Consider the following 23,619-nt stretch of genomic DNA (forward strand, 5'->3'; position numbering starts at 1 on the left):
CCATTCCAGTAAACAGCCACCTGATCCAGTAACGCCTCTTGCACAGCCCCATGGGGTCAGTGCCTGCCAGCCTCTGTCCTGAAGCAAAGGCTCAAGGTGGCTTCCCTGTGCCCAGAGACCTCAGACCAACAAGTCAGGCAGAGAGAGAGAGCTGAGCCCTTTAGCAGAAGAAAATGGAAACAGAAACAGACCTTCAGATGTCAAAAGCAAACTTATGGCTATCAACCGAAAAATGCAGGGGAAGGGATAAATCAGGAGCTTCAGATGAACATATCGACCCTTATTATAAGACAGATAACCCACAAGGTCCTACTGTACAGCACAGGGAACTCTACTCAATATTCTGAAACAACTACATGAGAAAAGAATCTGAAAAGGGATGTATACATGTATATGTGTAACTGAACCACTTTGCTGTACACCTGAAACTAACACAACATAGCAAATCAACTATATTCCAATCAATTTTTTTAAAAGGGGAAATGCAGTCATCTCAGAGTGATGCCTACACCAAAGGCTTTCATTTTAAATAGCTTCCTTCTTCCCAAGTTCCTTTGAAAGAGGCACTCCGAGGAAAAGCTCATTTCCTTAAAATATCAAAGAACTAAAAACCAAAAGATGATAGATTTTTTTTTTTTCTGGAGGCAGACTGCAAAGTGTAGAATAAAATTCTGCAAAGTGTACCAACACACATTCCCAAGAATCCCTCTCTGCTACAGTTGTCTACCACCCTCAGTATTACATTTAGCTGACTTAATTTCCCATGGATCGAATTTATTCAAAGTTAAATCTCTCATAATAGTTCATCTGAGTAAACAGTTTCAAGTGTTATTTGCCAAAAGACAATGTTTCCGGGCTCGAGATGAGATTGGCAACGTCAGGCTAAGAAAACAACCTTAAAAATTCTCAGAGGGCTGGAATGATGACAGAAAAATTAGAGCTTGGACCTCAGTCTTTTTCATACAAATCTGGAGGAAAAAATTACAAATTTTCACCAAAACCAGGTCTTCGAAGGGGTAGGGAAGAATGCAATTTAAGAGAAAAATTAAAAAAAAAATCTTAGATGTCTTTTTAATGTTATTAATTTATTTATGACTGCACTGAGTCTTCATTGCCTCATGGGCTTTCTCTAGTTGCAGTGAGCAGGGGCTACTCTTTGCTGCCATGCTTGGGCTACTCATTGTGGGGGGTTCTTCTGCGGTGGAGCACAGGCTCTAGGCAGGTGGGCTCAGTAGTGGCAGCTCACAGGTTGCTCCCTGGCATGTGGGATCTTCCCTGACCAGGGATCAAACCTGGGTCCCCTGCATCAGCAGGTGGAATCTTACCCACTATGCCACCAGGGAAGTCCCTTACATGTCTTTAAAGTGGCAGCTGTACTATGAAAAGTGAGCCATATCAAGCTTGCCACACCCACAAAGATAGCACAGCCACTGTCCAATGGGCCAGGGATCCTGGCTGTCCCCTGGACTGTGCTCTGGCCTCCTGGTTATCAAATAGAGGGAGTGAGGAAGGGAGAGGGGGAGGGAGAAACATGGATGGAAGAGGGATAAAAGGACGGGGAGTGCAGTAGGACACAGAATTCTGGGAACACAAAGCAGGGACTTACTAAGGGGAACTGGACCTGGTGTCTTAGGGGTGGAAGAGTTTGTGAGTTCCTACTCTGCACTCACGCAATGGAAGGGACAGAGGGTTAAACTAGGTCTGCTTCCCAAGTGAGGAAGCAAGCCAGCCCCATCCCCCAACTGTTTCCACAACCAGAACACATGTCAACCCATCGCCAGCCTCCCAGTCAATTTCATTCCAATGGCGTCTCCAGCCAGGGGTTCCGAGGACACAGCCTGAGAATCCCGGTGACGTCAGGGCACCAGGCACACTTCGCAACAAGAGCCAAGTTAACTCCCACCTGTGACCCTAATACTGTGCTTCCCTTGGCCACACCGCCCCCCGCCACGCTCAGGTCCCCACGTAGACACTCAGTGCTGGGCACAGAGGGAGCCCTGACAGAACCCCTGGGAGCCGTGAGTGCCCTGCTCTGTGACACCATCGTGGATAGGAAGGAGGCCGGTCCAGAAGGCTGCTTCCCAGCCTGCCCTGGAGCTGCAGGACGGGGAGCTCTTATTTGTTGCCATCCCCCACCACTGTTGCCCCTCGGAGTCTCTCCTCTCCTCCTTGCCCTGCACCCCCACTTTCTTGCCAACACCAACAGGTGCTGGCTTCAGCTCTTCTTAGCTGGACATCTTCTGTTCTGCCTGTGAGCTGAGTCATTCCTGTCTCACGATGGCATTTCACGCGCCTTATTCTTTTACATCTGTCACTCTGAGAAACGCATTTTTTCAAACAGTCAGCAATGCCACTCACAGCGAGCCAGCACCATCTCCCCCGACACACGGTCCCAACTCCAGGGAACAGAAGCTTCCATCACTTGACCCTGCACAGAGCCGGACCCCAGTCCCAGAGCAGGGCTCTGTACTTTGTCTGACGCCATTCTCTTGCATCCAAAGGTGTGCCCATGGCAAGGCTGGGCTCCTAGAACTGAATCTCCTGGCTCCTGATGTCCCAGTCACTGCCCACATGCTCACTGCAAAAAGATGCTGACATACCTTTGACTGTAAGACTCGATCGGCAAACAGGGTTACCAGCACAGCAGTGACCCGAAGCATCCCTGCCACGCCCCTTGGGCCAGGCCCCCACAGAAGTCCACCTCCCAGGAGACATGCAGCTCTGTCCACACGGTAATGGCACGTAAACCTTCAACCCGGCTTTCACTTGTAGCTCACGCAGCCCCCACGTGCTTCAGTGAAGGGTATTCTTTCAGAGTGCTACATAACAGCCACAGGGACCCTTGAATTCTCCAGCTTAAGGAGTATAGATTATGTCAGGTTGTAGGCTGTTTTTCGGCGGGGAAAGGTAATCTATTTTTAATTCTTTTCAGCCGTCGGAAAGGGAACCTCTATCCACCTTTCCAAGAAAAGTACAGACACACAATTTCACCTTCTGTAACTTGAGGGCTAAGGTTCTTTGGGCTGCAATGAAGATTGTATATGTCCATCTAGGCTGATGCTTAAAATGAGGCCAGCAATTGCATGTAGGATCACTGGGTAGGTGAGCTCCCAGGCCCTTAAAGGGGGCACACTTGAGGCCCAAGACTCCACCACATAAGGAAGGAAGAACCACCCCCGCCCCGGCCACAAGACATCTGAGAACTCCATGTCAGGGCTGACAATATGGCCACAGGCCCAGACCATCCCGTGAGCTAAAATGTTTTTTTTTTATTTTTAAAGATTATAAAGATTATAAAAATCTTTAAAAATGTCTTATAAACCCACCGGCTTTGGGTTCCCTGCAGCATACAGCAAACCCCCACTGGCTCTCCATTTTACACACAGCAATGTACATGTTTCACTGCTGCTCTGTGACAGTCTGGAGAGGTAGGATGGGGAAGAAGGTTCAGGAGGGAGGGGACACATGTATACCTATGGCCAATTTGTGTTGATGTGTGGTAGAAACCATCATAGTATTGTAAAGTAATTGGCCTCTAATTAAAAATAAAATTAAATAATAAACATATACTATAGACACAGTATCAGGTCTTCAAAGCCTACCATATTTGCTCTCTGGCCCTTTTCAGACAGGGTGGCTGCCGCCTGGTCTAAACAAGCAGACTTCATCTGTCCAGAGGCCACCTGCCTTGGCCAAAGTCTGGATGGGCTGAGTTCAAGTCCCTTTGATCCCCTTCTGTTAGTTTTCTCTTGAAAGTTCAAAAACATTAGAGGTAAAATATTCTGAGGAAAGGCACATTCTATTTATTCTATCAAATATAACTGCTGACACATGAACATCCGTTTCTTCCAAGCTCAACATCAGAGGTGAGGGTCTGGTTCAATACCTGTGCCTTTACTGTGACAGAAACAAGGCTCTTGATTAAAAATCAGGCAGAGGACTCCAGGCATCAAAGTGAAGATGATGACAGGACATCCTCACCCACCTGCTCCTGGCTTAATGCCCCTCGGGATGGCACCAGCATCCATATTTTAGACCAGGACTTTGACTCACCTTCTCCCCCACCGCCCAAGGGAACAAACACAGAGGTGGAAACACACCTGAATTGTCCCCCTGGGATCTTGCCTTTGCATTTCTTAGACACCTGCCCCTAAATGTCCTCAGAGTCTCTCTGGATCAGAACTCAGAGAAAAACCCCAGATCCGGCCCTGCCTGCCAGTAGCCCTGTCCCCAGGATAAAGGCCCCAGTGCACCCGTCATCTTACCTGGTTCAGTACAGTTCTTGCTGCTCTGCGGTCCTGCATTTTCTGAAGTCAGCGAATCATTCACCTGCATTAACTTCCTCCCTACGGTCCACTGTGTCTCTTGCCCGATGAAGTCCATGAAGTTCAGGTCTAGGGAAAAAGAGACCACAGCCACACATCACTAACAGCTGGTGTGACCCTTGCCCACACTGGGTGCCCAGTGCCCTCAGCCATCAGCGCTCAGGCCCGCCGACAGCCCTGACACCTCTGACCACTACACTCAGCATTCCGTCTCTAACTCCAGGGGGGCTTCTCCAGTGCTGGATCCTGCCGGGCCCCCAGCGGCAGCCCTCAGCCAACGACTGCTAGGAGGCAGTGTATAAACACCTCACTGCTCCGGGGGGATGACTGAAGTGTGTGTTCTAATCCAGATTCCAGTCTACTCCACTGGGATGACTCTCCAGATGTCTTCAGGCGACTTTCCTGATAAATCAGGCTTTATTAGCTGTTGTCCTTCCTTGTCTTCCTGGAGAAGGAAATGACAACCCACTCCAGTGTTCCTGCCTGGAGAATCCCATGGACAGAGGAGCCTGGTGGGCTACAGTCCATGGGATCGCAAAGAGCCAGACACGACTAAAGCGACTAAGCATGCATGCATTCCCTCTTAATTCTGTGCCCCCAGTGACATGCTGAGAAATGCTGAACAACCAGTTCTCTGTAGGAAAAGTCCTGATTTGTAGCCACTGGTCAATTTCCATGGTATAAATTAAATTCTCACCATGTCCAAATTCAAGCTACCAATGTGACCTCACTGAACGTGGACTTAGGAAAAGAAAGGGCCCAGTTGGGTCCACTAAGTCAGTTAAACTGGCTCCTGCTCACCAGCATCTGGTCCCCAACCTGTATGTCTTTGAAGGGAATTCCCTGGTGGTCTAGCGGTTAGGACTCTGCACTTTCACTGCTGGGGCCCAGGTTCAATTCCTGATGGTGGAACTAAGATTAACAAGCCATGTGGTGAGGCCAAAACAAAAACAAAAAAGATATTTATATTCAGTATTTCCTTGAATCACCTCTCAAATAAAGCACCTGCTTTATTGAACACCTGCTCAGGATCTGCTTCTTGGATCACCCAGGCTAAGACACCATGTCAACATGCCTAGAGCCTAGGCTAGTGAATCCCACAGAACAAGATTTCCACAAACATGAGGTGAGGAGCACGAACCAGGGGAAAGCTGATCACTGAATGCATGAGTAGGGCTGAGGTCTCCAACTGAGACGACCATGAAGATGGAAGTGTCAGGACAAAGAACAGACATGGAGGGACACGTTGGGGACAATGTGGTGCCCTCTGCTCAGGACGTGTTGAATCTGAAGTGTCCGTGGACCATCCACAGGGCGGTGTGCTACCCGGATAATGTGGGTGCAGACACTGCAGGGCAACAGTTCAGCTACCCAGAACATCAGGAAAACCATAAACAAGCAGGGAAGCATATGGCAAGTGTATGAATGGGATTTCCTAAAGAGAAGGAAATGGAAGAAGAAACCATGGGAAACTCAGCATTCCTCCAGAGGAAGTAGAGTCAAAGCCTTCAGCAAAAGATCATGAAAAGAAAGAAAAGAGCAAGGGAAGTGGTGTTACAGAAGGTAAGCAAAAAGAGAATTTCAAAAAGGACAGAGTTCCCAATGGCCTTGACCACTATGGACAAATCATGTTAAAAAAAATTTTTTTTTAATCATGTAGGACAAATGTAAAATAACAACAGAGCAGGACCTCAGAGAGTCCTTAGATTTTGGAAACAGCACACAGATGGCTCTCTCTAGGGGTTTGGAACTCAAGAAAGACATGACATGAAGCTTTGGCTACCTCTTGAGTGTCCAGAGTTGCTGTGGTTAGAAAATGGATGTAAGAAAAAGCAAAGAGTCTAATTCATGGGACCAGTGGCCTTTACAAAAGCCCAGAGGCTGGGCCCCACCCAGTCACACCAACCTAGTGTTCTGAAATGGTCAGTGAAGAGTTGAAGGGCATCATACCCTCTCCTCTATTTCCATGGTAATTCTAGTTTCTCAAATGATGTCACTTTCATTATGTAACTGGAACCTCGTGACACTGCTCTGGAAAGAAAGACGGAGCCTGATCACTGTCTCCTGGGTTCACTGCTGTCTCTCTGACACCGAATCACTGCTGGCTCAGAGTAGGTGCTCAGGAAGTTCATGTTGGAGTCACCATTCCCACTTGGTGAATGGATACAGTAAGACTCGTAGAAGTTTCTGGAAATCACAGTGCATGTGGGCATCTCACCTAAGCCAATAGGATACATATAAGCCTGCAGCTCGTGCACTGAGGTCTTCCTCAATCAACTGGAACCTGCTCCCACGTGTAAATTTATCAAGCAGCTAATTACAACTTTACACATTAGCCAGAAGAGCCCCTATGTTTATTCTCTCTCTCTCTCTCTCTCTCGACTCTGTGTTTCTAAGGCAGGGGCTGTGGGTTCAACCCCTGGTTGGAGGACTAAGATCCCACGTGCTACACAGAGAAGCAAAAAAAAAAAAAAAACTAGCATACGCAGCCCAACTAGAATAAACCATAACTTAAGACTAAAATACAAAATACCTACATGGTGACCAGATATATCAGTTTAACCATAATTGTGAAGACAATCCTAAAGATATTTCAAGGTCAAAGCAAGACACTTGTATAGTCTGGTTTACCTGAATAGTTAATTCTTAGGATTAAGAATAGTGACAAGCAGAGAAAAAATATTGCAAAAATTCATAAAAAAGGAAGAAGGTCAGTGGCCTCAACATTCAATGAGCAGACTTAAAGTACCATATTATCCTAAACAATCTCAGAATGTGAAGAAAGACACCTTGTTCATCTCAGGCTGGGTTTCCAGAGAAGCAGCCCCTGAGGACAGAGACTTGAGCACAGGTAGTTTACCTGGGGGCGGTGATCCCAGGAAGCACCCACGGGGGACAGGGCAATGGAGCAGGGTGGGGAGCCAGCCAGAGGAGGTGTGTTTCAAGTCTGAAGCTAAAATGCATGAACTAGAGCTTGACCCCTCCAGAAAGCTCTAGGGGACAGTGTAGGTATGCAACTCAGACACCCAGAGGGTGAGGGAGCTGGGGTATTTACCCACCTGCTCTTGGTTTGCCATAGGTTGAATGAAGGCTATTCCCAGGGGACGTTCATTCCCTGGCACTTCCAATCAAGATGGACTCTGGTACCCAGTAAATGGCCTTAGATAATTAGACACAGGTGCTGAAAGTTGTACCAAAGATGTGAGGACAAGTGATGCAGGCAGGATGCCAGGGGCATCGTTCCGCCTACATGAGACCAACAGAGTAGGCTCTCTGCTCTCATAATCTGGGTCAAAGAAAAGTGTCCTGTGGAGCTGCAATCCTAACATTCAGGAAGACTCCAACATTTTCCAAAGAAGCAAGAGCATCCCTTCCAGTGACTTCCAAAGTTCTTTCTCAAGCCAAATTTCCATAGTTCTGTAATTCTCAGAGAAAAGCTGATACCAATTAAGAGATGTAAAAATAAAGCCAGCTATTGTAGCAGAAAATGAGAGGATTTTTTTACACGATGATTCAATAGCTTCAGGAATTAGAGACTATTAAGGCAGTGCCTCTGGATTCCAAAATCTACAAACTTTAATCTCAACAAAAATATATTTGAGCACTGACCACTGATACACGGATGCAGAGACCAGAGTCTGAGAACATAACAGTGATAAAAAAAAAAAGCACTGTGTTCACTCACTTCGCACTGAGGACCACATGTGACAATATGATACCCCATTTTCTCTGTCCTCACAAAATTGCTGGAGAGGTAGGAAGGGGAAGTTAGTTCTCAGGTCAACCTTCCTCTGGAGTAAATAAGTTAGAGTAGAAGTGATCTGCCTAAACTCAGAGCCAACCCATGGCCACATTTACCACCAGCTAACAGTCATCACAACAGCCATTTATTGAGTGTCTATTTTGTGCAAACAACTTTCTATTCTTCGCTATGTTTCATCTCAACAGTCTTCTTTTAGAACTGTTAACTCCGATTGCAAATAAGGAAATCTAAGCAAAAAGAGGTTAAAAGACTGGCCCACAGGACAAGCAAAGAGGAACAAAACAGGGATCTGAACCCAGGTCTGGGGATCCCCAAAGGCCACCTTCTTGGTAGATCCCTGGAGAGGATGAAATCCATCTGGCCGTGTTACTCAGCTACCGCAAGACAGAAGCATGATGCAGCCTGCACCTTATAACAGGTGAGACCATCTCATGGGGTCTCCTTCCCCCAGAAACTCTTAGGACCAGTGATGAGGCAGGAGCATCACTGGAAAGAAAGCATCACACACATAAAAGAAAATGGTCCTGAACCCCACTGGATGTAGGATGCTCAGCTCAATGTGGATTTCTCAGAGACTCAGCCAGTCTCTTGGTCATGACACGGAGGGTTATAGTCTCAGATTCAGGGAGCAGGGGCAGGTGGCCAGTGGGGAAGACAGAGGGCTTTGGGGAGATGCCCACTTCTCTCCCCTCCTCACCCCTGGCTTCCCTGGACTTCTCCGCTCTGCAGGGGTTGCTGCTCCATGAAGCTACGCTTGAGCAACGTCAACAAAACCCCTTGGCCCCCCTCCACCGTGTTCCTGGCTCCTCCTGCCGGGCCCTGGAAGTTACGAGTTGACCTAATTAATCAAGGACAGGGGTGGGGGAGGGTGAAGAGGAAGGCAGCAGGCTCACATGTCCTGTGTCACCAGCTCGGAGCAGCGGGACAAGATTGGGCCGTGGAGCTAGCTCAGCGTACCTGCCGGAGGTAAGGGGTTCCCGACCCGAGACTCAAGCACAGGCATTAAAGAAGGAGCGTGGGGCTGGAAGCCAAGTCTCCATTACGAGCTGTGTGCTCTCGGTCTCTCTCTCTTCTCCTCCCCTTCCTCCCCTCTGTAACGAGGGCCTGGAAAGCCCAAGGAGTCCTGACCTCCAAAGAATGGGTTTCCTCGGGTGCCCCAGACCCCTCAGCTTCACCCTAAGACTAAATAAATACCACACTTTTCCTCGTCCCAAATAGGGCCCTAAGCTGGCAGACAGGTGGGGCTACCGCCACCCCAGCTCCCAGGAGGGGAGGACCCCTTTCAGATGAAGGTTTGCTGTAGCAGCATGAGAAGTGTCCCCCAGCCTCCTGCCCATGTGCCTGATCACCATCCTGCCCTTTCTCCCTCCACACTCTCCCTGGGGTTCCACCCCTTTCACTGGTGGGATAAAGCAGCCAGCTGGGACCCCAACCCAGATTCAACTCCAAAGGCCAGGCGTGCGTGTCCCACCTCAGCCCGGGGCTCAGGAGCCCAGGGGAAGTGGCCTCTGGGGGTCAGCAGGCCCCCTTGATGGAACGTATTAACTACCCTCTGCCCCAGAACCAGGACACAGCATTTTTTCTTGAAAACAGGGATGGAGAGAAATACCCAGAAGGCTCCGGACAGCGAGTGGAGACATGGAGTCTTGCAGAGAGCCTCATGCGACCCTGAGGACAGCGCGTCCAGGAAACTCGGTGCGGTGAACAGAACAAGAGACGGAGCCCATGGCCACAGGGCTGGCCCCGCTGAGCTATAAATACCCCACCCTGCGGTTTACACAGCTGTCTCCACTCTGGGCGCCCCGGGTCTTCACCCCGGGGTCAAAGGCGGGTTTGCATCAGCCTGCAGCCCCGGGACCGCCTTCTGCAGACTCTCCTGCACCCTCTCCTAGCGGCCCCCTTCCTGCCCCCCACCCCCGCCATGGTCCTCACCCTCTGTGGTTGAATGGGGGGGTGGGGGCAGGGCTAGCCTCTGCATGAGGATCTTCATACCAACTCTGCAGCCGGAAGACAAGCATAGGTCTGCAGGGCTCTTGGTCCTTGGAAAGGAGAACTGACTGTGGAGAGCTAAGAGCCCACCATACCCACCAGGAAAGGAAGAAGCCGGAGGCTTTATGGCCTGGACATTGGTCCCTCCATGGCCTCAAAGCTTCGAGAAAGACAGAGAAGGCCACAACCTCCATTTAAACCTCTCCTCTCTCTGGTGTCTACATGCCCTGTCCAGCGGGTGCCCATCTCCTGTGCTCTGGTTGCATGATGGTGATCACAAGCCAGGCTGCACTTGAAACGAATTCCAGTATCAAGGCACCGCACCCCCATTTCAACAGAGAAATCCCATGGAAAGTTGAGGTTTCTTGGTCCCTCTGACAGGAAAGAAGGCTGAGCACAGAAGAATTGATGCTTTTGAACAGGCATGTTGGAGAAGACTTGAGAATCACTTGGACAGCAAGGAGATCAAACCAGTCAATCCTAAAGGAAATCAATCCTGAATATTTATTGGAAGGACTAATGTTGAAGCTGAAACTCCAATACTTTGGCCACCTGATGCAAAGAGCTGACTCATTAGAAAAGACCCTGATGCTGGCAAAGGCTGAAGGCAGGAGGAGAAGGGAATGACAGAGGATGAGATGGATATGGTATCACTGACTCAATGGACATGAGTTTGAGCAAGCGCCAGGAGATGGTGAAGGACAGGGGAGCTTGGTGTGCTACAGTCCATGGGGTTGCAAAAGTCGGACATGACTGAGCAACTGAACAACTGATGGGAAGAGGGGACAGCAACCCCTGGCCACCTGCCCCAGGGACACGGGCCCTTGCACCGATGCCTATCCTCTGCAGGGCTCCCACACACAGCGCTCAGTCAGCAGCGGCAATAGCATCTCCTGGGGCTTACAAGAAACACAGCACTAGATTGAGCAGAGCCGGGCTCTGCACAGGGCATGGAGGAGGCTGGGCTGCTGCTCCCAGGCCCCAGTAAACAGCTTCAAGTGTTATTAGCCAAAGACAATGGTTCCAAACATAAGATGCAGAGGGAGGCTGCAGGGTGTGGGCAGAGGGTTCCTGCCCAGTGCTGCTGGGGCCACGATGGAGAACAGGAGCGAGATGCCAGGGCTCTGGGCTGGGTGGTCAGACGTGTGCTGTCCAGTCAAGTCCTGCATCTGAAGAGGCTGGTCCCGTGACCGCTCCCCGTGCAAATCCACCCACAGGAGGGGAATGGGCAGGTCCAGCCATCTCTCGCCGCAAAGTCCTGATGGCTGTAGTGTCTCCCCTTCCCTCCTGACTCCAACCCCTCGCAGCCCAGCCCACACACCCTCCCAACAACCACACTGTCACAGAGCTTCACTCAAACCCCCACCTGGTAGGACTGGGGAGTCATCACAGCATCCCCAGGAAAGACCCCCAGTGATTCTACATCACCCTTTGTGGGTCATGCCCATTGATACAGGGCTAAATTTAAATGACAGACCTGGGAATTTTAGTGGCAAACCTAAAAAAGAGTCCAAGTGTTTGAGGTTCCTGGACAAAAGCCAATGTGTGGTCCCTGAACCAGCCACCTCAGCATCCCCTGGGAGCTTGTTAGAGATGTGGAATCGGACCTCCAGGGAGGCTCTGAGTTTAAACAGATGGTTCGTGTGCACACTCAGGTCTGGTTGGCTCTGCAGCCTGGTGCTGGGTTGAGTCTTTCTTTTCCCATTTGTTCACAGACAGGGACGGCTGAGCACCTTCCAGTTCCCAGGACAGCACTCGGCGTGATCTCTCCACCTCTAAGTCCCCAGGGATCGAGAAGGACCTCCTCATTGAGCACAAGGCCCTGCAGGAGACGTGCTCTGGCATCCATGATGCTAGCTGGCCGCCCTGAGACACTTCCTCCATGCACGCATGCATGCTAAGTCGCTTCAGTCATGTCCGACTCTTTGCAAACCTATGGACTATCATCCACCAGGTTCCTGTGTCCCTGGGATTCTCCAGGCAAGGACATTGGAGTGGGTAGCCATGCCCTCCTCCAGGGGATCTTCCCGACCCGGGGACTGAACCCTCATCTCTTATGTCTCCTGCATTGGCAGGTAGGTTCTTTACCACTAGCACCACCTCGGAAGCCCCACTTCCTCCATACCTGCCTGAAAAAGAAGATCAGGTCTAGGCAGCTGGGTTTCAAAGCTTCCTCTTTTCAAAACAGCTGCCTTCTTCCCCACTTTCCTACTAACTAAAGCAAACAGGTACATTCTAAGGACCCCAGGAGCTGGACTTCTGGTCACAGGATTCACCACCTTGGGCATCTGTGGCCAGATCTGTTCCTAGCTGTGGGCTCTTGGAGAAGTGGAATCACTTTAGCTCAGTTGCTGCATCTGAAAACTGAAAGGCTTGAATAATCCCCCTACTAAAGTCCTTGAGCTTGGATTTTATAAAATATAGGGTAGAGTGGTATACCCCAGGAGGATGGGCTGCATGACTTATTAAAGAGTGGGAAGAAAACATGAGAAACCCCCACAACTGTATTACATGCCAATTTAAAAATAAGAAAAATGCATATTTAATATTTATAAATGCTGGCTGACAGTAGCACCCCCACTGAGCCCAGGTGCCAGCATGTCCCATAATTAACATAATAGAAGGGCACTATCAGCGTCTGCAGGTGGCAGGCAAGGGTCTTGCTCTCAGAGCATCAAGCAAAGTGCCCTTTAGAGAAGCAGATTTACAGATATTGTTTGAGACAGTAAAACTTTTATACTATTTTGAAACGAGATGGGGGCATGAAATCTTTTTATACTATCTGGTATAAGGTTCCTGGACAAAACCTTTGGCAAAGAACTCTTTTAAACTGTTGAACTTAAAGATGAATTATGCATTTCTCTTATAAAAAGACAACAGATACAAATATGCCGACCTTTTCTGAGACAACTGTAGCCACCAGCTAAGTATGCATTTGCTAGATATTTTCAGGAAACACACACACGCACCCTTTAAAGTGGCATTTTAACCATCAGGTGAAAAAAGTACCTACTTTAAAATCTTTTGTAAGGAGAGAACATTTTGAAAACAAATATCAAGAAACTGTGTTGCCTTCCAGAAATGATAGAAATCAGCAGCATCTAAAACAATCATATTTTCTACCTTAAAATGTAGACGCAGAATTATGTTACCTGATTAAAAACATTCCACACACAAAGAGTTTCAGTGAGTTTTGAATCCATTTGTTAAAAATATGTAAATTCAACACCTTCTGAAAAGTAGCATGATTAATTGATTGAAACCAGAAAAAGTGGGAAGTTGTGAACAAGAAGTCTTTGCATAATTGGTAGATGAGATGGAAAAATTAATGTCTTGATTTAGTAGGTATGGCTTATGATGTTTTTTCCCCATTTGGATCTGTGTATCTTGGTGAATCATCTATTTAAGTTAGGACAGCCCATAAAGTCAATACTAAACTGAATCTTTAATTAAAATAAACTGACTTTCAATTGGCTGTATCTCAAACTATGAAACTAGTATCTTCAAAAATGATTTTAAAATACTCAATCACATTGTCCTCAATAAAATAGTTCTCATAGAACATAACAGTATTAATAATCATATACTTTAGTAAAATTGAAATGTTTTGCTCTATTTTATTCTTTATTATTGCTCTATTATTAAATCTTTATGACTGCTCTTATTAAATCTTTATGATTGCTCTATTACTAAATCTTTACTTTCTTCCTCAAATTTATGTTTCTTGATACATAAATCCCTCGCACAGCAAGGAGATCCAACCAGTCCATCCTAAAGGAAATCAGTCCTGAATATTCACTGGAAGGACTGATGCTGAAGCTGAAACTCCAAAACTTTGGCCACCTGATGCTGACTCATTTGAAAAGACCCTGATGCTGTGAAAGATTGAAGGCGGGAAGAGAAGGGGACAACAGAGGACAAGATGGTTGGACGCATCACCGACTCAATGGATGTGAGTTTGAGTAAACTTCAGGAGTTGGCCATGCACAGGGAGGACAGGCGTGTTGCAGTCCAGGGGGTTGCAAAGAGTTGGACATGACTGAGTTGACTGAACTGAACTGATTATTAAATCTTTATTATTGTTTTTATTAAATCTTTATTATTGCTCTATTACTAAATCATTATTTTCTTCCTCAAATTTATGTTTCTTGATACATAAAAATCAGGGGTGGATCCAGGTTTTGTGAGAGCTGAAGTTTATGTAATGTTGAGGTCCCTCTTTTAAACAGAAAAGTTTAGAAACACAAAATTAGATACAAGGCTGAAATGTAAGTATATACAAAATATACATTACAGTATGAGAAAGAGATCTGTTCAAGAAAATTAAAGACACCAAGGGAACATTTCATGCAAAGATGGGCTTAATAAAGGACAGAAATGGTACGGACCTAAAAGAAGCAGAAGATATTAAGAAGAGGTGGCAAGAATACACAGAAGAACTATAGAAAAAAGATCTTCATGACCCAGATAATCACGATGGTGTAATCACTCACCTAGAGCAAGACAGCCTGAAATGCAAAGTCAAGTGGGCCTTAGGAAGCATCACTACGAACAAATCTAGTGGAGGTGATGGAATTCCAGTTGAGCTATTTCAAATCCTGAAAGATGATGCTGTGAAAGTGCTGCACTCAATGTGCCAGCAAATCTGGAAAACTCAGCAGTGGCCACAGGACTGGAAAAGGTCAGTTTTCATTCCAATCCAAAAGAAAGGCAATGCCAAAGAATGCTCAAACTACTGCACAATTGCACTCATCTCACACGCTAGTAAAGTAATGCTCAAAATTCTCCAAGCCAGGCTTCAGCAATACGTGAACCGTGAACTCCCTGATGTTCAAGCTGGTTTTAGAAAAGGCAGAGGAACCAGAGATCAAATTGCCAACATCCATCAGATCATCAAAAAAGCAAGAGAGTCCAGAAAAACATCTACTTCTGCTTTATTGATGCCAAAGCCTTTGACTGTGTGGACTACAACAAACTGTGGAAAATTCTTCAAGAGATGGGAATACCAGACCACCTGACCTGCCTCTTGAGAAATCTGTATGCAGGTCAGGAAGCAACAGTTAGAACTAGACATGGAACAACACACTGGTTCCAAATAGGGAAAGGATTATGCCAAGGCTGTATATTGTCACCCTGCTTATTTAACTTATATGCAGAGTACATCATGAGAAATGCTGGGCTGGATGAAGCACAAGCTGGAATCAAGATTGCCGGGAGAAATATCAATTACCTCAGATATGCAGATGACATCACCCTTATGGTAGGAAGCAAAGAACTAAAGAGCCTCTTGATGAAAGTGAAAGAGGAGAGTGAAAAGGTTGGCTTAAAACTCAACATTCAGAAAACTAAGATCATGGCATCTGATCCCATCACTTCATGGCAAATAGATGGGGAAACAATGGAAACAGTGACAGACTGTTTTTTGAGGCTCCAAAATCACTGCAGATGGTGACTGCAGCCATGAAATTAAAAGACGGTTGCTCCTTGGAAGAAAAGTTATGACCAACCTAGACAGCATATTAAAAAGCAGAAACATTACTTTGCCAACAAAGGTCCATCTAGTCAAAGCTATGTTTTTTCCAGTAGCCTTAAATGGATGTGAGAGTTGGACTATAAAGAAAGCTGAGTGCCGAAGAATTGAAGCTTTTGAACTGTGGTATTGGAGAAGACTCTTGAGAGTCCCTTGGACTGCAAGGAGATCCAACCAGTCCATCCTAAAGGAAATCAGTCCTGAATATTCATTGGAAGGACTGATGCTGAAGCTGAAACTCTAATACTTTGGCCACCTGATGTGAAGAACTGACTCATTTGAAAAGACCCTGATGCTGGGAAAGATTGCAGGCGGGAGGAGTAGGAGACAACAAAGGATGAGATAGTTGGATGGCATCATCGACTCGACGGACATGAGTTTGAGCAAGCTCTGGGAGCTGGTGATGGACAGGGAGGCCTGGCGTGCTGCAGTCCATGGGGTCGCAAAGAGTCAGACACAAGTGAGCAGCTAAACTGAAGGTGTCCTGTTTTGCATTTCCTGAGAACCAGGTCTGAGACAAAGACTTAGTGTAAGTAGTTTATTGGGAAGGGGATCCCAGGACGACAGAGTGAAGATGCATTGAAAGCGTGGAAGGGAAGGGAACCAGGGGCCTTAAGGGCGGTTATACACGGGGGACGATGCAGAAGTTGCTGTCATGGCAACAAAGGCAGAGCCCACTGGAAGCTCGGGGATGCACCAGGATTCTTCCCCAAACCATCCTGCAGCAGGATAAGGGCTATGGCTCCCATCACCCCCTGGCTGAGGGCTGCCCTAGAGGCGTGAACTCCCCCAAATTCTGAGCTGCACTTTCAGGTGGGCCACGCCACCTACCAGACCCACCTCGAGCCAGAGAGACATATGGTCCAGGCTTGAGGTGGCACCATCCCCACAGTGGAGTCTGAACCCACGTGGCACTGCCCTCAGCAGCTGCAGCTCCAACCCAAAGGAGGGCAGAAGAGGTATCTTGAGGGCCACTCAGGTGTGTCAGCTACCGAAGGTAACCTGGCCTCATCTTACAAACAGTCTCTCTCAAAGCAAGTGGGAAGCTGTGATTGGTCTGGGGCCACGTGTAGATTTTCTAATGATGTTTTCCTTTTCTCCCCCTTCTCTCACCATGGAACTTGATGCCAGAACTAAAATATCCTCTGGACGCTTCACAACGAAAGGATAGGACCAAAGACGGGAGGGGCCGAGTGGGTTTCTTTTAGCTGGAGAGCCACTGAGTTCTCACATTTTCCTACACTTTGGCCCACTGCTCACATCTTTCCAAGCCGGAAACTGATGCTTGCCAGAGGCGAACAGCAAGGTTGAACTGAAATAAAGGGAGCCTCCACGCCCCCAGGGTTCCTTCCCAAGTCAGAGATCTCCCAACAGGACTGGGGATACAAAGGAGGGAGCCCCCAAATGACCAGATGGGGACAGGCTGACCCACACCTCCTTCCAGCGTTCCAAGCCACCACTTGCTGCCTGAGCAGGGACACCTTCGCTTCTGTCATTTCAGCCCAATAGCAGCCCCTCCCCAGCTCCCACACCGTGACTTCCTCACAGCGGATTTCTACTCATTCGTGCATGCCCCTCTGGCCACTCCCTCTCCCAAAGCCTGAGAGATGCCACCAGCCAAGGCCAGTAATCCTCTGTCAGGGAGCCAGGAGGAAAACGAACAAGTAAAAGGCCTCTTCAATTGTTTCTAAAAGTGAAGGAAGGAGGGGACAAGGGAGAGGTGGTCAATAAAAGGAAACACACACACACAAGCAGACTGAGACGGGGTGATGAAGCAAGGGATTCTGGGAACCAAGGGCCATGACCATCTCTTTCTGAATTATGAACTCATATAAGGAAGGGGAAAAGGCAGGGAAGGAAGCTGCACTTCCCCCCAACGACACCCGCCCCAATGACATAACCGGTCCATTGATCCCACCAGCCTATCTGCAGACACAGCCTCCAAGATATCCCCCAATGCCTTAGGCATCTTGAATTGTCTTCTGTGTTTTACACAGGTGACTGATGGATCCGATTAAACCTTGTGGTAAGATAAAAGAATTGTCCTGAGAAACATCAGACTTTGGCTTAAATTCTGGCTCTACAACTTTCCCACCCAGGCAGCCTCATAGGCATGAACCTTTTCCTAGAAGCTGGCCTTACACACATGTGATCTGTCCCGAATACCAGCCTGTGCTGTGCTGTGCTAAGTCACTTCGGTTGTGTCCAACTCTGTGTGACCCTATGGACTGTAGCCCTCCAGGCTCCTCTGCCCACGGGATTCTCCAGGCAGGAATACTGGAGTGGGTTGCCATGACCTCCTCCAGGGGATCTTCCCAACCCAGGGATCGAACCCATGTCTCCTGCAGCTCCTAAATTGCAGGTGGATTCTTTCCCACTGAGCCGTCAGGGAAGCCCCTAAACAGCAGTCTACCTGGATGCGCCAAGCTTTTTAATAAAGGCAGTGAGCCTATGCTACACCCAGTAGTTTGTGCCTCCTGCAGTACAGAGCCCTGGGTAGAAGACAGTCTCAAGGGTGGACAGTACAACATGGGGAATATAGCCAAGATTCTATAATAACTACAAATGGAGAGTAACCTCTAAAAACAACAGCGAAAATGCCAGTGTCCCCTCCTCAGGGATCCAGGACTCATCGGACCACATCACCACCCAGCAGCATGAGTGACAGCACCTGGCATGTTCCCACGCATCCCCTGGTCCCTGGTCACGGCAGCCTGACAGCCCGTCCGAGCATCCCTCAGCTGCAAACTGAATAGAGAAGGATGGGAAAGGATGAGGAGTTCCAGTCTAAACGCCCCTCCCTCTGCGAGGCTTCTCCTCCGCAGAAGAGCTCAGCGAAGCCACAGAAGGCACTGTGAACCATGCCAGCTGGTTTACAAGGAGCCGAAGCCCGTGAGGAGTCCCGGGAGGGGGCGGAGTCTCCAAGGCGCTTGGAAAGCCTCTCCTTGCAGCCTCCTACGCCACGGCCACCCTGATGGGGTTTTCAAATAGAAACACTGCCTCTCTGACTCAAGGGCATCTCACCCTTTCTGATGACAGGTGTGAGCTGTCACCGCTGCCAGACAATCAGCAGCGAGGACTCACTAAGTAAGAGGAGCGTGGCCATCTGGGCCAGGGCGGTCACCTACCTCGGGCAGGCAGAGCTACGGCCCCATGTCCTCCATGGTCAGGGAACCAGGCCTGGGTGCCCTCAGCCTCTCTAAAGGGTTCCTCTCCCATCTTTTATGGGAAGCGGTAAGCCGGAACATTCTCTTCTCCAGAGGCAAAGACGTACTGGCTCTTTCCACAAATGCCTACCTAGGATGCCCTAGCTGAAACCTGGGACATTTTAAAATCTCCGGTTCATTCTGTCTTTGGTTCAGGTTTCCTTAACCTTACAATCACTACCACTCTTGCTACTACTTCTAAATATCACAGAGGTGTAACTTCAGTAGCATAACGAACGGACCTCCGTGAGCACTGGGCGCCGGGTGCCGGACAGAGGGGCACACGAACGGGACTCAGGATGCTCACCCCCCTGAGAGGGCCCACCTCCTGCCAGGCGCCGCTTGCAGCTCTTGCCTCATGTCCCAGCACTTCACTCATCTGCCCGCACCCTTGGGAGGTGTGCGTCTTCACTCCCACTTCCCCAGTGAGAAACCCATCACTTGGACCCTAGGCCAGTGACTTGCGCAAGGGCCCATCCTGAACCCGGCTGCAGGCGGTGCCTGGTACAGGTCTTCAGCACCTGAAGGGCCTGAGGACTAAACTAGCAAGACAAAGATCTGAGATGCTATCTGGCTTTTTAGCAGCAGAACTTGGCCTGGTACCTCCGTCTGATAGTTTCCATGCCAGGAATCCTTCCTTCACCTTCACCTCCTAAAGCTCAGGAGTCTTGCCTCAGCTTCACTCAGAAGCGGTTTTGTATAAGCTTCCTCTTGACGTTTCCATCAGAGACACAGGAGGGACAGGGCTGGTTTTATACAAGTAAAATATGATGTGAGAATCATGCTGAAATTTTACTGTGTTCAAAAAAAAAAAATGCTGCAAATACTATATAGCAAAACATTAAAGGAGGGACTTCCCAGGTGGTCCAGTGGTTAAGACTTCACTTTACAATGAAGGGAGTGAGGGTTCAATCCCTGATGGAGGAGCTAAGATCCCACATGCTTCACAGCCAAAAAACCAAGAACATAAAACAAAAGCAATACTGTAACAAATTCAATAAAGACGAAAACATGGTCCACATTAAAAAAAATCTTTTAAAAAAGTTAATGGGGAAATCTAGGAGATGGGGGTCTCAGTGTTCATTGCAGTTATTTCCATGTATGGATGGACGTTTTCATATAAAACATTGAGGGGAAAATAATGTTGCAGAAGGTCCCAAAAGTACATGATTATTCATGGCAACCCCTTTATAACATCTGAGAGTGATAAAACAAAAGATTATTGCAACATGGCCAAGACCTATGTGTCCAGGGAGCCCCTCCAGAGGGGGCCAGTCTGGGGCCACGTGTGGTCTAACACCTTGGCTGGGTCTTGCCGCTCTGCTTCCAAGACCATATCTACTGTGCCTAAAGGGCCTCAGGTGGCACGGTACTCTCACCATGGCACCTGCCCACCATGGCCGAGTGCACCATAATCACCATCATTAAGAAGACAGCCTCTGATCAGTGTCCCTTCCAGAACCAGGACCTGCAACATTGCATGTGGGAACCGGTACATTCAGCACCTCCCAAGCTGCACCCTTGTTTCACTTCCTTTTCCAAAACCAGGCAGGGTCTGACATCTGTTCTCATCTCAGGGGCCTGGAGGGCTTCCCCTCAGTAACAAAGCTGTATCAGCAAAGTGTGCTCTGGGGGCGGGGTGGGGGTGGGGATGGGAGGGTAGGGGGGGCTTGGGGGGGGCAGGAAATCATTTGGCTCAGAGGCCAGTTGTCTCTGAACAGCTCTATTTCCAAGGTCTCCTCTGGATATGACCAGGACAGGAGAACGCACCCGACTCTAATTCAATTACGAAGCAGGCCCCATCCCTGCGCTGATGTCAAATCTAGAGGAACAGCATTTCTTTGGTGAATCACTGCCGGGACAAGACAGGGCCTCCACCTGAGAGTACTGAGGGTCCCGCAGCCTATGAGTACTTCCTTGCTCCCCAGCTTTATCCCCCGCCCACTCCACCCACCCCACACCCCACCCCCCAGCCCCACCCTCAACAAGCTCCGGAGGAGCTGTGGTCTGCTTATTCCTCTGCTAAGCTCTCTGGAAAGCTCAGACTTAGTGGAAAAGCTACAGGAAACTGTTCTCTCTCCTATCTCCCTCATCACGATGGTTTCAATTACTGTTTTCTCTGGGAATTCAATTAATTGAAAAGAAGCACGGGAACTAAAGGAGTTTCCTTTTGCCTTATTCCCTACAGAAATGTTAAAAGGGGCTTTCACAGAAGGCCTTCACTCCCCTTGGCCCGTGCCTAGACTTTGAAAGGAGCGGAAGAGCTCAGGGCACAGGAAGCAGTCCATCAGAGGATCTGCGGTAACAGCTGGTAGAAACGGGACCCAGGGGTGCCAGCCTCCAGGAGCTTAAAACTGTGAACAATGGCACCTCTGGTTTAAATGCAAACAGGTGAAAAGACAGGCAAGCTGTTTCAGGCATCCCTCCCAACAAGGACCTACACTTACGCAGAGCCTGCAGACAACGGCTTGTGGCCGCAGGGCTCAGAGACTCTGCCAGTCTTAAAGAGGTTCCTGAAGGAGCAAAAAGGGAAGACTCAGCCCACAGGAGAAATACCAGGCATGTCCAGGAGCTTTTCTGCCCTGTTACTTCCCAGTTCTGGCAGGTCTCTCCGTCAAGTGCAGTAACTGAGACACCCAGTGAAAGGCAGGAGAGAGAAGGTGCCTTCTATGAATTCATTCCTTCAAGGAATCAATCACTACTAAGAGAAAAAGACACTTCCCCAGATGGTCCTCAGCCCTCTCTGGAGGTAAGAGTGGAGGCCAAGGTCCAGACTTTGTCACCGAGTCTTTTACGGGATAGAGGATGCTCTCATGGTCTCCTGCCGGGCCATAATGACTCGAGGAACCCAGATACACTGCCTCGGCCAGGCAACGCTTCAGCCCGTCTGCCAGCAAGGGATTTACTGCCTGTTCCCTCTGGGCCGCGGCAGTCCTAGAGTCAATTTTCCAAGAGGAGGATCGATTGAGGAAACCACTGTTGAAGCTCAGATTGTAAATTTTTTTAAACAGCCCTGTCCAGGGTTATAGATGGCCCTGGAAGGCTCATGGGGGCAGGAGAAAGTGTCAGCCCAGCTCTCTGGCTCACCTTATGTGACTCTCTGTCTCCTTCCAGGATTTCTCTCTAAAAACCTATTTTTGCAAATCGTTTAAAAAAAGACCCAAGTTGGGTTTGAGCCATGGTACTAGATGAGTCATCAGAAGTCCAAACTGGGGAGGGTTTCGTGGAAGAATTTAATTTTGGAACCAGGAAGGTCCTTGGAGAATGTGAGCGCAGTGCAGTCCAACAGAAATACACTGCGGGCCACGTATGCAATTTCACATTTTCTTGCAGACACATTAAAACAGTAAAGCATGACAGGTGGAATTCATTTTAATCATGCTTTACTTAACCTGATATATCCAAAATATTATCATTTCACCATGCAATAAGTATAGAAACTATTTCATCACCTTTATTGAGATAACAACTGATCTACCATAAAATTCAACCATTTAAAGTGTACAATTCAATGATTTTTTAATATGTTTACAGAGTTGTGCAATCATCATAATCTAATTTTTGAATCTTTTCATCACCCCCAAAAGACAATCATTAGCAGGCCTCTCCACCCACCCCTTGCCCACTAGGGAGCCACTCATCTTCCTTCTGTCCTCATGGATTTGCCTCTTTTGGACATTTCATATCATTGGGGTCACACGCCATGTGGTCTTTGGGGACCAGCTTCTTTGACTTAATGTTTTCAAGGTTCACCCATGTTGAATCAGTATTTGTACTTCATTCCTTTTACATATATACATATATATATATATATTTGGCTGCTCCAGGTCTTAGTTGCAGCACATGGGATCTTTAGTTATGGCATGCAAGATCTCATTCCCCGACCAAGGATGGAACCCAAGCCCCCTGCAATGGGAGCTCGTTTTAGCCACTCAGCCACCAGAGAAGTCTCAGTACTTCAATGCTTTTAACGCCTGAACAGTATGGATCAAAATTATCAGTGAACTATTTTACACTCTCTTTTCATACTTAGGGCTTTCCTGGTGGCTTAGAGAGTAAAGAATTTGCCTGCAATGCAGGAGACCCAGGTTCAATCCCTAGTTCAGGAAGATCCCCTGGAGAAGGGAATGGCTACCTACGCCAGTATGCTTGCCTGGAGAATTCCATGAACAGAGGACCCTGGTGGGCAACAATCCATGGGGTCACAAAGAGTCGGACACGACTGAGCAACTACCACTTTCATTCTCACCCTTGTACTTAGCCTTCAAAACCCGCTGCGTCTTGTGCATGTGGTGTACATCTTAATTGGACGAGTCACATTTCAAGTGCTCTGGAGCCAGATGAGGCTCATGGCTCCAATATTACTGCAGATCCCATCATCTTTAGAAAATTAAATAAAACCCTGGAAGAAGACTTACTTGCCCGAGGCCACAGGCTGGTTAGTGGAGACATCTCAGCATGAACCCAAGTGCTGGACCCATCTGATGGTACCAAGCTTTTCCTCCTCACCTATGCTTTGGGCCATTGTGGAGAGGATACAGATGAAAAGGAACAGACTAGACAGATATCAATGGAGGTCCACAGGTCCACTCTCCTTCCTGAACAACACTCCCAATGTGGTTGGCCATCATTTTGTTTCCACCTGGGCACAGGGCCTAGAGGACAAGGGCAGGGCACCCAGCCACTGTCACCGTAAAGAAAGCACCTCCCCACCAGCCAGATGAGCTGGTTCAAACAGCAGTAGCTGCTAAAAGACAACAAAGGTTAACCTGATGGGTCACCAGGAATAACCCCCTCACCTTCCCA

At 48.3% G+C, this 23,619-nt stretch overlaps 1 protein-coding gene across 1 annotated transcript in view; it reads right to left on the bottom strand.

Annotated features, from left to right (window-relative positions):
* Positions 1-1,308: 1,308 nt before the first annotated feature.
* Positions 1,309-23,619, bottom strand: part of LOC120868967 (sodium/potassium/calcium exchanger 3-like) — a 75,155-nt gene continuing 52,844 nt past the window's right edge. The window contains exon 2 of the mRNA XM_040247975.1: positions 1,309-4,394. Within this exon, the coding sequence (XP_040103909.1) occupies positions 4,177-4,394 (218 nt within the window). The 3' untranslated portion in view covers positions 1,309-4,176. The remainder of the gene's footprint in view (positions 4,395-23,619) is intronic.

Source organism: Oryx dammah, unplaced genomic scaffold (genome assembly GCF_014754425.2).
Source record: "Oryx dammah isolate SB20612 unplaced genomic scaffold, SCBI_Odam_1.1 HiC_scaffold_10, whole genome shotgun sequence".
NCBI lineage: Eukaryota > Metazoa > Chordata > Mammalia > Artiodactyla > Bovidae > Oryx > Oryx dammah.